Source organism: Camelus bactrianus, chromosome 10 (genome assembly GCF_048773025.1).
Source record: "Camelus bactrianus isolate YW-2024 breed Bactrian camel chromosome 10, ASM4877302v1, whole genome shotgun sequence".
Classification (NCBI taxonomy): Eukaryota; Metazoa; Chordata; class Mammalia; order Artiodactyla; family Camelidae; genus Camelus; species Camelus bactrianus.
The window spans coordinates 9,138,246-9,153,698 of record NC_133548.1 but is presented as its reverse complement, the minus strand read 5'-3'; the positions used below and the strand labels follow the sequence as shown (position 1 = coordinate 9,153,698).

The 15,453-nt window shown below is 58.5% G+C and overlaps 1 protein-coding gene across 2 annotated transcripts; it reads right to left on the bottom strand.

The window, feature by feature from the left end:
- Positions 1-234: 234 nt before the first annotated feature.
- Positions 235-15,202, bottom strand: FADS3 (fatty acid desaturase 3). 2 transcript variants are annotated; one of them, XM_074371908.1, is made up of 12 exons: positions 14,758-15,202; positions 5,899-5,985; positions 5,220-5,417; positions 4,668-4,769; positions 4,423-4,545; positions 4,084-4,144; positions 3,469-3,545; positions 2,873-2,970; positions 2,403-2,499; positions 2,189-2,268; positions 1,900-2,025; positions 235-558 (listed from the first exon to the last, which is right to left on the bottom strand). In XM_074371908.1, exons 1-12 carry the CDS (start codon positions 14,962-14,964, stop codon positions 507-509), a joined length of 1,308 nt encoding a protein of 435 aa, XP_074228009.1. In that variant the 5' UTR covers positions 14,965-15,202; the 3' UTR covers positions 235-506. The 2 variants fall into 2 exon arrangements, with proteins under 2 accessions (XP_074228009.1, XP_010954713.2); XM_010956411.2 differs by having other exon boundaries at positions 5,899-6,009; positions 14,758-15,198.
- Positions 15,203-15,453: the final 251 nt, after the last annotated feature.

The window sequence follows — 15,453 nt, the reverse complement described above, 5'->3', positions numbered from 1 at the left end:
GCCCAATGTGACCGGCCACAGTTGCTGGTGAATAGGTGAAGAAAGGAAGAGACCAGGGCCTCAGGGCATCCAAGCCTGGAGCAGAGGCCAGCTCCCCCGCCCAGAAGAGGGGAACTCAGAAAGCCACTCCCCACCCTCCCACCCAGTCTGATGGCCCAAGGGCCTCAACTCCTCTCGGGGAGTCTCGGGCAGACTCCAGCTCCAAAAATCATACAAATTCAATACTCCACTCCATAATATATCTGGGTTTGTTTTTATAGAAAAATAACAGCTTTCCCTAAATTTTTCTCTAGGAAAACATGCCATGCTCACCATGTGACTTTATATACCACCCCCCTAGCCCTGGTCCTGTTGGGCCTAGGGCCAGGGCCGCAGGGCTGTGGAGCAGACCGGGGAGGGGCCCAGGAGGGTGGGCAGGGGCCGCAGGCTGAGGCAAGGCCGGGCTGGGGACTGCTGTGGAGCCCACCTAGGCAGCTTAGTGACTGCCGGGGCCCTGGATGCTGCCTTCACTGGTGGAGGTAGGCTTCCAGCCAGATGTCGCCAGACTTCTTCAGGGACCTGGGAGGCAGGGGTGGGAGAGTCGATTGCAAGATACTAACCCCCTCCCTCCAAAGTGATGAGTGTGAGTAGAAATGTCCGAGTTCCCTATGAGTCCCCTTCCCCTGGGGCAGGCAGCTGGGTGGGGCTGGAGGGGAGGGTTGGGAGAGGAGGCTACACTCATTAAATGGAGTGGGATCTAGACCTTGGGTCAGGGGAGAGGCATAGCTAAGGCCAAATCCAGGCAGAAGCCAGGGCGGGCCATCTCTCCTTCACCCAGCTCTCTCTGTTGCCTCGTCTGCTGGGCCCTGTGACCCAGAGATTTGTAAGGCATGGAATCTGCCCACCAGGAGGCTCACATCAGGCAGAGAAACCAGCAATAACAAGAATTTGCTGGAAAACCCCATGTTCTAAAGGGGCCATGCCAAGTGGCAAGGGGTCCAAGGACTGCACTGGGAAAGGTCGTGAAGGAGAAGCAGGAGTTCAAATACCAGTATAGAATGAAGGGAATCCAAATAAAGGGAACTGCATGTGCTAAGGCACAGAGGTGGAAGAGCTTTGGCTGGGAATCTGGCCTCTGTCCCTCACTGTCAAGGCTACCACTGGGACCAAGCCCCACCACTCCTTATCTGGACAGCTACAGGAAACCTCGCTCTGCTCTTTCGGCCCCATCAGTGCATTCCCACAGTCAGAGCAGCTTTCCAAAATCTACGTTCTGTGTGTTGCTCCTCCGCTCAGTGGTTCTCCCACACACCAGCATGCTCCTGCCTCAGGGCCTTTGCACAGCTGTTCCCTTGCCCCAGATGATCTTCTTTCAGATGTCTCCGTGGCCTGCCCTCTCTCCTCCTCCCTGTCTCTGCTCACATGCTGCCTTCTCAATACCACCCATCCTGCTACCCCACTAAAAACTGCAACCCAGCCTGGCACTCACCATGCCCTCTCCTGCCCCACCCTCAGGTTTTGTGGTTTTGTGTTGTTTTTGCCAAAGCACTTCTCTCCTTCTCTCATTTTCTGAAATTTACTTATTTTAACTGCTTGTTTTGTTTCCCCTTCTAGGACGTCAACCCCAGGAAGGCAGGGATCTCGGCCTGTTTTGCTCACTGATGTGTTCGTAGCACACCTAGGACGGGGCCTGGGCCCACGGCAGGGGGTCCCTACATCCTGGCTGTGTGAATAAATGCTGGGAAGGGAGGGAAGGCCCAGGCTGAGGACAGAAAAACTGATCCGAAAGGCCTTAAGTACCAGCTCTTAGAGAGTGACCCGTGTGGGCTCAGAGAGCCAGGTGGGAGCTCAGGACGAGGCTGACCAGGCAGAAGGTGGGCAGGGACCCTGGGGAAGCCCCTGTGAGCAGAGGGCCCTTACCTGATGATGTCCACCAGGGCGGTGAGGAAGGGCTTCACCTCATAGCTGAGGCCGTGCTTGGTGCACAGAGCCTTGACCAGTGGGGCCACCCTGTGATAGTTGTGCCTCGGCATTGTGGGGAAGAGGCTGCGAGGGGAGAGCGTGTGCTGGCACCCCCCCACTGCGATCTGGGCCCTGCTCACCACCTCCCTCAGGCCCTCCAGGAAGTTCAGGGCTCACGGGGGGAAGACCGGGCAGAGGGGCTCAGGCCTCACTCCCACCCCCGTGGGCCCCCAGGGCCTGTGCTCACTGGTGCTCGATCTGGAAGTTGAGGTGTCCGCTGAACCAGTCAATGAAGAGCGAGTGCTCCACGTTGCAGGTGGCCGCCAGCTGCCAGGAGTGGGCGGGGCACAGGTGAGGGAGGCTGGCATGGAGTCCTGCTCCTGTGGCAGCCCCTGACCCTGGCAGCCCCATCGGGGCCCCTGTCCCTCCCAGCTGGGGCCCCAGCCCCACCTCCAGCTCACCTGAGAGCTGGCCCAGTCCCGGTGCTTCTCGTGGCCAATCTCCTTGGGGATGTGGTTCATCTGTGTGATCCACACGAACCAGTGGCTCTCCAGGACCCTGCGAGGGGAGGCTCAGGCACTGCCCCGTGTCCAGCTCACCACTTGGACCTGGGCCTCAGCTTCCTCATCTGTACAATGGGATTGCAGCAGCCCCTTCCCGCTGGTGTTTCAATCAAGCACCAGTGAGCGCAGGCCCATTGCTGGGCTGAGCCCAGAGCAGCCCTGCTCGTGAGGGTGGACACCCAGAGGGCCACTTGTGAGCTAGGCCACTTCCCCTAGACCTGCCTCCCCCGGGATCCCGCCACTCAACCATCCAGGGAGACAGTACTGTTGTCCCCATCCTGTAGACAGGAACATGGAGGGCTGAGGTCAGGGTCCCTACCGCCTGTGGGTGAGCTCCTCATTCCCTGCTGTCCTGGCATTGGCCATACCTGACAGCCACAAAGAGGAGCAGCGCCCCAGGAACACCGTAGAAGGGGATGTAAGACAGGAAGAAGCGAGCGTAGAAGCTGGCCGCCCAGAGCAAGTCCTGCAGAGGAGGGTGGAGGAGGGCAGAGGACTCGAGTTAGCCAGGAGGGGGAACCAGGGTCATCCAGCCTTCTGCTTGATGTGCCTTGGGTGGACATGTCCTCACTCCACTCTGGGCCTGGTTTTCTCAGCCGGGTAAGGGCACAGAGTCCTTGCCAGCCTCATGGGGCTGACCACGGAGGTGAAGGGGCCAGGAAGGGGTGTGAGATGGGGGAACCCCTGCCTGGGACCAAACGCCTTGGAGGGATGCCTGGGATCCTGACCCCCAGGGAGGACACCCCATCATGAGACCCACACCCTGCCTGGTGCACATACTCACTCTCCCCTTTCAAACACACACGCACCCACTCCCCCTGTGCGCCTGCACACACATGTACCACCCCGTCACCTGTACACAAGCACACCTGTTTGCACTGGTGGACAAGGGCTGCCCTCTGTTGCCCCCCCTCCTGCCACCACAGTCACATGCCCAGGGGACCTGGGCAGGGCCCCCACTCACCGTCCACCGCATGTACATCAGCACATACGCCAGATTTTCCACTTCAAAGTTCACCAGAACGAGCAGCGGCGGGCCAACTGCAAGGAGAGGCATGAGGAGGCTCAGGAACAGGGCTGGGGCGCTGAGCAGGCTGGGCGGGGTGGGGGGCAGTGGGGCTCTGCTACTCCAGGAACGCCAGTGGGACTTAGTGCTGGTCTCATCTGGCTAGGGAGACCCCGCATCACCCACAAGGTCTGGTCCACACTCAGTCTGTCAGCGACTGAGCCTCGCCCCGGCGCCTCCTGTGTCTGTTTAGCAGGTCGGGGCCAGCTTACATATCCCCACCCTTGTTGGCCCAACAATTGCCCTAGGACTCTGGGTCACCCTGAAGTGAGGGCACGAAGGAACTCTGAAAGCCCTGGGCAAGGCTGTGGCTGTCTCTGGCCAGAAGGCATCCTGGGTGGACAAACGGCTGGGGCAGAGGCCTGGTGATGGGAGTGGGCACGGGCTGTGGGCGGAGCAACCAGAGACAGGCTGGGAGAGGCCTGGAGGTGCCGGCTTCTGTCCAGTACCGGTGGACGTGGTGTGGATGGCGCCGCCCCGGCCCTGTCCCCGGGAGGACAAGCGGACACTCACTCAGGAAGAAGTACAGGTGCTGGCGGTTGTAGGGTAGGTATCTGCGCTTCTTCTTGCCATACTGTGGAGACAGGCGGCCGCTGGGGAGGGCAGCTGGCCGGGCCCTCCTCGTCCCCAGCAGGGTCAGGGGGCTGGCGGGGGCTGAGGGCCAAGCTGGATTCTAGATTCTAGCACCTGGGCCCACCGTCCCCGGCAGGCTGGGAGGTGGGGAGGGGGTGCTCCTGGGGCAGGGGCTCCGCCTGGAGCTAGAGCAGGTGGCGTGGTCAGGAACCAGGGCTGGGGCCTAGTTCCCCTCAGCTGCAGGTCCAGCCCTAGTGTGTCCCCGTCCTCCCCACGCACCTCGATGGACAACTCCCCCAGCAGGAAGACAGGCGCCACGGTCACATCTGGGTCCTTGTGGAAGATGTTGGGCTTGGCATGGTGCCGGAAGTGGCGGAAGTTCCACCAGTGTGCAGAGAAGCCCTGCAGGGGAGGGGGGCCTCAGGGGTGGAGCCGGGCCGTGTCCACCACTCCATGCTGGCCCACTTGGGCAGACCCAGCACAGTCCCCCAAGCTCAGACCCTGGCTGCCTACCCCGTCCTCACCTTCAGCTGCCCCATCACAAACTGCTGGGCCACATGGTTCCACTGGGACTTCCTGAAGACAGAGGTGTGGCCCAGGTCGTGCTGCAGATACCAGCTCTGGGCCTGGGGAGAGGCAGGGTCAGGAGCTGGGGCAGGGAGCCACGTGGGGCTCAGCCCTGGAGCCCCAGCAAGCCCTCCCCGCTCCCAGGGCACACGCATAGCCAGCACGTCAGTCTAGACCCTTGTGGGCCGGCTTCCTTCTTTAAGAGACAAGGACAACTGAGTTTGGGAGGTAGAGGGGCTGCAAGTCTGTCGTGGAACTGTGGACACCAGCCTTCTGGCTCCCGGGCCTGGGCTCCCTCTGAGTTTATTAAGTAAGGCGCTTCCTCAGTTCATTTAAAATGCAGCTCGACCCACAGATACACGGCTTATGGGACTCTGGCTGGTCATTTGTTCATTCATTCATTCATTCATTCATTCATTCATTAAGCAAATATGTCCTGAGTGTCTGTGTGTACCAGGCCCCATGTCTGTTGGTCCGTTTAGGTGGCTGCAAGACAGTGCGGGGGTCACCTGGGAGATGACTAGGATGAGGGCAGCGACGGTGCTAGGCACCCAGCCGGGGCCGAGGAGGTAGATGGTGAGCCAGGCGAGCACCTCCATGGCCAGGATGTGGCCCAGCAGGAGAGCGAAGAAGGCGGGCTTGGCCTCAAACAGCTTCATGTCCTTGACAGCCTGGCGCAGGGCTCGGAAGTCCTCGACAAGCTGGGCCTGCCAGGGCGGAGTGGCCAGTTAGCTGAGTAAGCCAGGGAGTTCCCAGTCATCCCCAGAAGCCTCCCACAGCCACTCCTCCCCAGGGCCAAGCTCAAGGCCTCTGGCAGAAGGGGATGGAGGGATGAGAGCATCCAGCCTGGGGTGTGAGCTGGGTCGCTGGCTATCAGTGAAGGCTCCCCCAACAAAAGGTGTGGGGTGTGTGAGAAGTAGGGAAACCCTTAGAGCTCAGCTCATCAAAATTCTCATTGTAGATGGGGTCTCAGGGTCCAGAGCAGGAGAGGGGCTTGCCTGGGATTCCCTAGCAAGTACTGATACAGGTGTCCCTACAGCTCTGCCCTCAACATCTGCCCAGGAGGGGATGGCAAGCCCAGCCTCGGTCCTGGGCCCCTGGGGGTGATTCGGATGGAGCTGCTGCTGGCAATGCCTCCCACCCCTCCAGTCCCCACTGGGGGCTTAGCCAGAATATGGCCCTGCTCACATTCTGGGGTCCGTCCTGGCTGGGCTCCTCCGGGGCCAGCTCTCCAATCAGCAGGGGCTGCAGAAACTTGCACACGAAACTGAGGTCCTGGTGAAAGGCATGGAAGGCGTCCTGAAGGAGAGTAGACAGTCAGGTGGACAGACAGACAGGCAGCTGGAATAGCACCCAGAGGCAGGCAGAGACAAGGTAGGATTGTTGATGGAAGGGCAGGCAGACAGGCAGGCAGCTGGAATAGCACCCAGAGGCAGGCAGAGACAAGGTAGGATTGTTGATGGAAGGGCAGGCAGCTGGCTGTTCAGCAGTCACAGAACAGGCCCACACGGGTCAGCCTTGCCCCTGAGTTCTCCCTGGTCCTCCGCAGCCCCGGGGTGCCCCGCCAGGCACCCCTCAATTGCCAGGCTCTGGCTGTTTCACCCCGCCATGGTGCCCTTCTCCAAACCTGGTTGGGTGTGTGAAAATCTGGATTTATAGAAAGTTCTCCCTGGAAGACTCTGATTCCTTTCATCAAAGGGTTGGACTTTTCCAAAAAGATCTCTGGAAAGCTTTCTTGAAATCATATGCTTTTCTAGTGCGTCACAAACATAGATGTACCCAGCTTGCACAAACACAACTAGCAGGTAAAGTATAAGTGGGGAAACGTGTAATTGAGGACCACAGGGCCACTGGGAGAACAAAAATCAGTTGAGGGCCACACAGCGTGAATTCTCGGGGGGTTTGCAAGGAAGATGCTCAAATAGTTAAACTCATTTGATATTATAAATGGGAGTGGAAAATAGAATTTTTTAAAAAGTAAAGTAAACAAACAATCTAACATTCCTGTGGTTCTCTGTAAATAGGTGGGGGTGGGGTGAGAAAGGGTGAGAGGAAGAGCGAGACCCCCCTGGCAAAGATAAAGGGCTGGAGGCTGGAGGGCATAGCTCAAGCGGTAGAGTGTATGCTAAGCATGCCTGAGGTCCTGGGTTCAATCCCCAGTACCTCCTCTAAAAATAAATAAATAAACCTAATTACCACCACCCCCCCAAAAAAAAACTAAAAAAAGGGCTGGAGAAAGGGACCAGTCAGGAAGTGACCCCCCCCTCCCCCTCCCACCTCCTCCACCGGGCAGATCTGCAGTGTGAGTAAACTTGAACTTCACGCCTGGAGCTCACTCAGTCTTCCTGATCTAGCCCTGGTGTCACTGGCTCAGGCTTGTTCCCAGCTCTTCTGCTGATTTTTTTTTTAATTGAAGTATAGTTGATTTACAACGTTGTATTCGTTTCTGGCGTGCAGCACAGTGATTCAGTTACACATTCGGTTTTCATTGGAGGTCGCTACAAGCCACTGAATACAGTTCCCTGTGCGATACAGAGCTACACTCCTTGTTGCTCTACTCTGTACACAGCAGTTTGTCTCTGCCGATCCCAAACTCCCAATTCAGAGGCTCTCTCTGAGGGGAGGTGACTGCTGGCTGCTAGAGGGAACACCTTTGTGTTTCCTATTGTCCTCTCTCTAATGAACCTACCAGTTTCTGGTGGGAGTTAAAACAGCTGTGACAGCCAACAGCCGGGTCCCTGGACTTACTGCCGCACATTCCACACTGACCCAGGACGGAAACACCTTAGGCCCCTCCCGTCCCCACTTAGAGGCCACATCTGCAGGGTTCCCCAAGAGGTCCCCTTTCCTGTTGCCTGTGATCTTACTGGCCCAGGGCAACCTGAGGACCTGGGGGCTCAGAGGGTGCAGCTTCTGGAATAACCTAGGCCTTTGGGAAGGCTGACTTGGGGTCCCTCCTTGGAGCTCATGACAGGGGAGGGGGCTGTAATAGGTACAGATCTCATCCTTTCCAGGGAACAGCCTTGAAGGAGGGGCAGCACCCCTGGGAGAGAGGGGTGGTGGGGAGGCTGGCCCCACAGGAAGCTGCCCAGGGCCCAGGGACGGGGGGCGGGGTGCAGGTGACATTCCCAGGGGGGCTAAGAAGGAAGACTGCTCTTGGGCTCAGCTGACCTTGCTGACTGTGACCTTGAGCGAGTCCATTCTCCTGCCTGGAACTAGGCAAGTCCAGAGAGGGTAAGTCAAAGGGGCAAGACCCCAGGGCCTTTCTGGCTCTGGTGTAGAGCATTAACTTTTTTCTTTTCGATTATAGTCAAACATACATAAAATTTACCATTTTAACCATTTTTAAGTGTGCAGTTCAATGGCATCAAGTGTAGTCACATTGTTGGGCAACCATCGCCACCACTCATCTCCAAAACATCTTCACCTCTGCAGCTGGAACTCTGCCCCCACTAAACACTGCTCGCTCCCCACGTCCACCTCCCCCCGCCTCTGGCACCCACCGCTCTGCCTTCTGTCTCTATGAATTGACTACTCTAAGGACCTCACAGAAGAAGATGCATAGAATATTTGTCCTTTTGTGACTGACTTGTCACTTAGCACAATGTCTTCAAGGTCCATCCATGTGTAGCGTGTGTCAGAATTTCCTTCCTTTTTAAGGCTGAACGAGCATTGACTCTGACTCTCTCTCATTTCCTTTGAAACCCTCCGTGACCCCGGTGGCACATGGAGACCACATATGCACAGAGGTGCACAAGCACGCTCAGAGTGTGACACCAGAGGCACACACATGTCACAGAAATGCTGTGCCTTAAGCATGTGCCTTCACACATGCAGCCACCACCACCAGCCTGCCTCAGCACCAGGGCTCAGACACACAGACACATTCAGGAACACACACACAGGCAGAGCCATGAGAACACCCAGACTTAGCCACAAACTCACAGAACTGATGTGTGTCCTGAGGCTGCAGCCCCAGGACTTCCTCCCTCTCAGGCCTCCTCTCTCTCCTCCCCAAGTGGACCCCAGGTGCTCCAGGGCCGTGCCCTTGAGCTAAGAGTCTGTGGGAACAGGTCCACCTCATCGATGCCTTTCCCTTGGTCCTGATGCACCAAAGACAGGCCTAGAGACGCCCTGAGGGAAAGGACAGAGCCAGGCCTGCCTGAGGGACCTCCAGCCAGGTCTGTTCCTTGCAGTGATGTGGGGTGGTGTGAGCCCCCTCAGGGCCAGGTGGGGACATCTCAGAGCTCAAGAACAAGTCTCCAGCTACAGGGAGGGGATGGACAGAGCTGCAGCTCCTTGGAAAGCAGCTCAGCCTTGTGGGGCTGGGTGGGCTGCGCTGAGCCTATGTGTCTTGTGCTCTGAGTCCCAACAAGGTGGGTCCCTGGCCTCAGACCAGAACCTCAGCAAACAAGTTTTTTTCTGAAACCTTGGCTGGGGCCATGTGACCCAGTCCTCTTTGGGCCTCTGCTTAAGGATTCAGGAGCTGGGCGGAAGACTCAGAGAGCCTGAGCCACTTACCCAAGGTCACACAGCTCCATTTGATGGAGGCTGGACCAGAACTTGGTCTGACTGTAAAACTGTGCTTGTGGCCACTTGGCTGTAGCCCCAGGGTAGCTACTCCTGGTCAGAGGGGAGGCAGTGAGTCTCCGAGGTGGGTGGGTGACGGGGTCCTCATCACGAGGCTGGTCACCATCCTGAATAGCCAAGGCCTTGGCTGCTCTGAGATTGGGCTGTGGGGGTCAGGAGGGTGGTCCTGGTGTTTCGGGGGTTTCACTGACCAAATTTCACAGTACTATGGGAGGCCCCACCCTCCCCTATCCCTGGTGCACCTGGAAATGTCCTCCCAGGGGCATGAGTGTGACCCCTGTGACCCTCCCCAACCTAATGAGTGGAAGGTGGTCTTCGGGGCTTCTCTCTAGGTCTTGGAAACTGCGGGGACAGGGACAGGCCCTGTTCACAGCGGTGTCCGCAGAGCTCTGCACAGAGCAGGGGCTGGACGAAAGGTGAGAATCAGCGGACAGGAGTCAAGCCTCCACAGCCCACAAGCCAGGGGTCTGACCCATCCTCCCGGGGAGGAAACAGAGGCTCAGAGTGGTGGGGACAGCTGCCCAGGGCAGAGTCTGCAGTGGCGGAGCTGGGATTCAAACCCGGGTCTAACTTCTGCGACGTCCCTGCCCTCTCAGGATACAGCCACCACCCTTCCTGGCATCAGTCCCTGGAAGCCTTGGAGTGGCTCCTGCCCTGTCCCCTAGACCCGCTGTGAGCTCCGTGCAGCAGCTGGTGAAGGGCAGCCGTGGGGGGCACTTGGGAGCCAGCCTGCCAGGGATGGAACCTGAGCCACCACTTAGGGGTGGAGGCGTGGAGCTGCAGACAAGGTCACACTCCCTCTGTATTCTGCATTTTCTCCTCGGTAAGTCAGGAACCACAAATGCTCATCTCATGTGGCTTCTTAGAGCACTGAGGCAGTGCAGGGAGAGCACTTAGAAGGGCCTGGCGTCCAGCGAGCTCCAGCTGAGCTCCAGCTGAGCCCCAGTCTCCTCCCTGTGGTCTCCCATGCCCTCCTCCTGGGTCCAGCCAGAGATTCGGGCCACAGGCAAGAGGCACGAGGGTGGAGGTGGACCCTGCCAGTCAAGGCCTGACCGGCCTGAGGCTGAGAAGCAGGAGGGGCTGATAGCCTCCTTCCACTCCAGGGATAAGGTAGGGGTGGGGACCATTTCTGGTCACTCTCCGGAAGAATCTGGAATGTTCCAGATCAGGAAGCGGGTGGAGTAGGGAGGGAATGGAGCAGGGCTGCTGGGGGCTCAGGGAGTCTGGGTCTGCTCCTTAAGCCTCGGCTGGGGAGGCAGTAGTGGGTTGTGGAGATGGGGGTGGGGGGCTATATGCCTCAAAGGACACACCCAGGAACTGGTCCCTTTCTCCCTCTCCCCGGGGGAAAGATAACACAGGATCTCAAGCCCAGCAGTCAGATGCTCCTTCCTGTCCTCTTCTGGCCACTCCCCACAGGGCCAATGAGGAGGTACTATCATATCCCCATTTTATAGGTGAGGAAACTGAGGCACAAAGAGGCCAAAGGGCACACAGCTCTGAACAGGAACATGCAACTCCTGCCCGTGCAGCAGAGCCCAGCTCAAAGACAGATGTCCCTGAGAAGCTGCCCCCCGAGTCCCCCAGCACCCCTGGTGATGGGCGTGGGGGTGGAGGGGATCCTCCTTCAAGCACCCTTGGCCTCACAGGTGTCACTGACCCAGCGATGATGGCCCAAAGCGGCCAGGCCTTCTGGCCCTGGGTCCTCTCCACCACTGAGCTCTGGCTCTTTCCCGCTGTCTCATAAGAAACCCACGCAGCTTGCGCGCCCTGGGGTGGGGAATGCAGGAGGCTGCCAGGGTGCTTAGGCTACCTGCATATCTCTGCTCCCAGAGTTCTACATAGTCCTGATGCCTCTGCTCGGGCACTGCACCCCTCAACCCTGCGTGAAGTATTGAGTGGGTAGGGACATTACAGAACTGTCTCCTATGACGCTCAGAGAGGTCACTCTTCATGGGGAGCAGCCATCAGGCAGCCCTCAGGGCAGCCAACATGGTGGGTGGAAGCAGTGTGGGCCCCGGAGCCAGGCTGTCTACATTCATGGCCAGGCCCCACTCTGCGGCCCCACCCTCACTCCAGAGCCTAGAATCTGCCCAGTCCTGCTCCTCCCTAACTCTCACCAGATACAACCCCCACCCTCTAAGCCCAACGACAAAGGCCCTGATCTTTGAAGGTTCCAAGAAGGTCCCTTTAAATCACCCATATTCAGCCTCAGTCTCAGCATCGGCAAAATGGGCTCACGTTAGGACTGCCTCTTGAGATTGTTGTCTGAAGACCACATGAGCTAAATCTTAATGGTTCCCACTGGGGCACCTGTGCTCACAGCATAATGTGCCCCATCCTGGACACACCTGCACTTCAGGACCCAGGTGAACGGCCACCTCTTCCAAGTGGCCTGCCCTGGGGAGGGCAAGTCCCCATCATCTCTTAGTCTCCCAACCACCCTTCTCCTCGGAGGCTCTGCCTTCCCCCTCCTCATTTGGGATCCTTTTAAATAGATTCCCCTGTCTTCCCTGCTCTGCCCTCCACGCTCCCCTTAGAATAAAACCAAAGTCCTGCTTCCCTTGATACCTCTGGGCCTCACTGCCTGCCCTTCTCACTGCCCTACCCCAGCCAAACTGACAGCTTTGCTGGTTTTTGAATGCACGGAGTTCAGTCCCACCTCTGAGCCTTTGCCCCAGCTGGTGCCTCTGCCAGGGAACTCCCTCCTCGCAGATTTTTCATTCACAGCTGTATCTTCAGAGGTCAGAACAGAGTTTGGCACATAGGATATGCTCATTGGATATCTGCTGATGCATTTGATGATTCAATAATTGAAGAGTGAATGAATGAAATAAACAGCTCAGTGTCAGTGGAGCAGGAGGTTCAGAGCTTGGGTTGTGGATTCAAATCCCAGACCTAGCACCTAATTTCAGTGACTTTGCCTCTCTGAGTCTCAGTTTTCTCATCTGTAAAATGGAAATAACAATACCAAGCACCTGTCCCTTGTTTCTTGAAGGGTAAAAGGCAGTATCTATAAATCAAGCAGTGAATTCGGAGCCTGGCACACAGTAGGTGCTCGGCGCACAGCCATGGTGCACCCGTGACCAGCAGTGGCTGGGCCTCACCCCTTCCTGGCTGGCTTCACTAGTCACAGGCCATCTATGACTCTTAGACAAACCTGGCCCAAGGCCCAGAGCACTCTCCCCAGGGTACCCGGCTTTGTATCCCAGGATGGCCACAAGCTGATTTCATGGTACAGGAACTCTGGGAATTTCCTGGCAGGAAGGCTTCCATCGCCTAAACATGAGAACAGCTGATGGGCGGCAGGGGCTAGTAAGGGGTGGCTGCAGGAATACAGCCCTGGCCAGACGGCTGTCCCCCACCTGTGCTCCAGGGCCAGGGATGAGGCGCCTGCGGTCTGGGCTGGACCACACAGGGCACTGGGCTGATCCAATCCCTGCTCTGCCCTTTGGGCCCCCATGGACAAAGACTGGCAACCCCCAACCCCAGCTTCCTCAAAGCCCCTTTGGCCTGAACAGACCAGGTATTTCTGGCAACTCCAGCCCAGTGTTTGGGGCCTTGGGGAAGCTAAGAGATGGTTTAGCACAACTCTTTCCTGCTACAGACATGAATAAATGAGATAAGGTCACTCAGCAAAGGAATGGCTATGCCATGGCTGTCTACTGCACTCTACAGTCTGCAGAGCACTCACACTTATCAGCAGGCAACATACAGTGACCTGGAACAACTACGTGGCAGCTCTGGGGCCACAGAGCTGCGAAGGCACAGTCCTGCCCTTAGCCGGCTCACTGTCTCAGCTGTTCCCACTCTACAAGTGAGGAAACTGAGGCTTCGAAGAGTGACATGCCTGGTTCAAGGTCATTCAGAGCCTCCAGTGGCAGAGCCAGGACCCTGCCCCAGGGAACAGACAGGGTGTCTTAATGGAAATGGGAAAACAGACCTTACTGATGACGAATCAATGAGAAAACTAGCATGTGGAGGTCTCAGGGTTGAGAGCTAAAGGTACAACGAGGTTTCCACACATAAGGACCCCCAGCACGGGCCTAGGCACCAAGCAGGAAATAGCGATGAACACCCTCCATGGTCTTCCTCTCACCAGCCTCCATCCTGTCCTTCAGGTCAGAGGTTGAAAAAGGCCAGAGCAGTCACCCCTGGGATCCTGGAGGGGTGGCCAGGATTCAGCCCGGCTGAAGGGGAGGGGCTCTGACACCTCACATCCCCCCACACGCCGGCAGCAATGCACACGCGTGTAACTACACACACAAACATGTGCAGCGCTCACGCATGTGTGGGCCTGGACACACTCACACACTCACTGGCCCACAGTCAGCTTCAACTCCGTGGCCACCGCCTGGCCCCTCAGCACCATGCACAAGGCTTTCTGTCAGTTTCTAGAATTTTGGGAGGTTTCTGATCCTAACCTCTCAGCTTCCTGGGGTGAGGGGAAGTGAGGAAGAGAGACTTTTTCCCCTAAAGAGTCCCGTGAAGTTCGCCCAACCCATGGGAGAAGGCAGCGGGCAGGGAGCAGAGAGTCCCAGCAACAGGGACACTGACCCCTTCAGGGATCAGACATAATCTCTTTTCTTATCTAAAGTTTGCCCGTTAGGGATTCCTCTCCTGGAATCTCAAAGACTTTCCTGATACCCAGTGTGACCAACCCAGAATTCTGAATGGTCAAGGACAGAGTATCATGGCCCCAAGTCCTATTGTCCAGATGGGGGACTGTGGGAAAGGGGTTGGTAGGAGTCTCGTCTTGATAGTTGCTCTGCCAAATGGTCCCACTGGACAGACCACTTTCCTCCTTAACTAAGACATGTCTAGACATGGCTGGAAAGGGGAAGTTGGGGTCTACAGAAGCCAGCCTGTTCCTGGGGTGACTATGGTTCGAGATGAGGCCTTTCCCAGCCTGGCTGGCAAAATTCTCCCACATGCAGCTGCCAGCCCAGGAGAGGTGAGTCACTGCCCCTCAGCGCCATTTACAGCAGCTCTTGGGAAAGCCACAGACCTCCAGGCCCTGCCCAAGCTTTGCTGCCCAGCCTCCAGCCACTGATGGCACCACTTTGCCAGCCTGTGGGGAGCCCGCCCTACCGCTGGCATCCAGCAAGCACCCAGCACGAGGAATCGGGTCTGGGAGAGGAGGAGGAGGAACCTCAGAGAATTAGGGAGGACTCTCATCTAGGGCAAGTGCTTGCTGCCATGACACACCCACCTCTGAGAGCCCCTTCCCCCCCGCATGGATCTGTTCCAGCCCAGCCCTGGTCCATGGCCTGGTCTGCGGGTCCTCACGCCAGGACGTCGCCTCTTAACTCCACATCAAGCCCCGGCTAGTCCATCCCAACTCTGGGTCCCTAGCCAGGAGGTCAAAGGTCACAGAGTAGGAAGGATGCTACGGCCCGGCGGGTGGAGCAGGCCCTAGCGAGCGCCACGCTCCACCCTGCCAGCGGTGGGCGACCTTACCGTGGCGTCCTCAGCGCCGTGGTGGCCGATGAGGCGGCTGCCCCCGGGGTGCCGCTGTGCCCAGCGGCTGATGTCGTAGACGCGACGCTCGATGACCAGCCACTTGTCGCCCGGCAGGTTGTGCGGGCGGATCTGCTCCCAGCGGAAGGTGGGCAGAGGCGCCCCCGGCTGCGCGGGTCCCCGGCCGGGCTCCCCGACGCCACCCATGACTGCGTGCAAAAGTCCTAGCGAACCCGGGACCTCGCTGAGGCCGGAGCGAGACTCTGAAGGGAGCGTTCCCGGGGACTTCCTCCGCCGCCACTCGCTGCTCCGCGGCCCCGCCCAGCCGCTGCGGCCGCCGTACGAGCGTGCGCCTGCCCGGCTCTCGGCGGGCAACTTTTCCCTTATAATCGCGCTGACAGCGCTCGCCTTGCCCCCTCCCCGCGCCCCGGCCCCCTCCCGCCGCTGTCCCCGCGCCCGCCCCAATCCCGGCGCAGCGCCTCGGCCCCCATTGGCTGCACCGCGCTCCGGCGGGGCTGGCGAGGCGGGCGGCGTCGAGGCGGGGGCGCCCCGCCCTCAAGACTCCTAGGCCACCACATCCTGGCCTGCTGGGAGCACTGTCCGCACCCGCCGCCCCCCCACCCCCACCCCCACCCCCACCCCCACCCCGCCCTGGCTCGCGTCTCGGTGGGGCGGGGCAGGAGCCGGGGTCTGCCG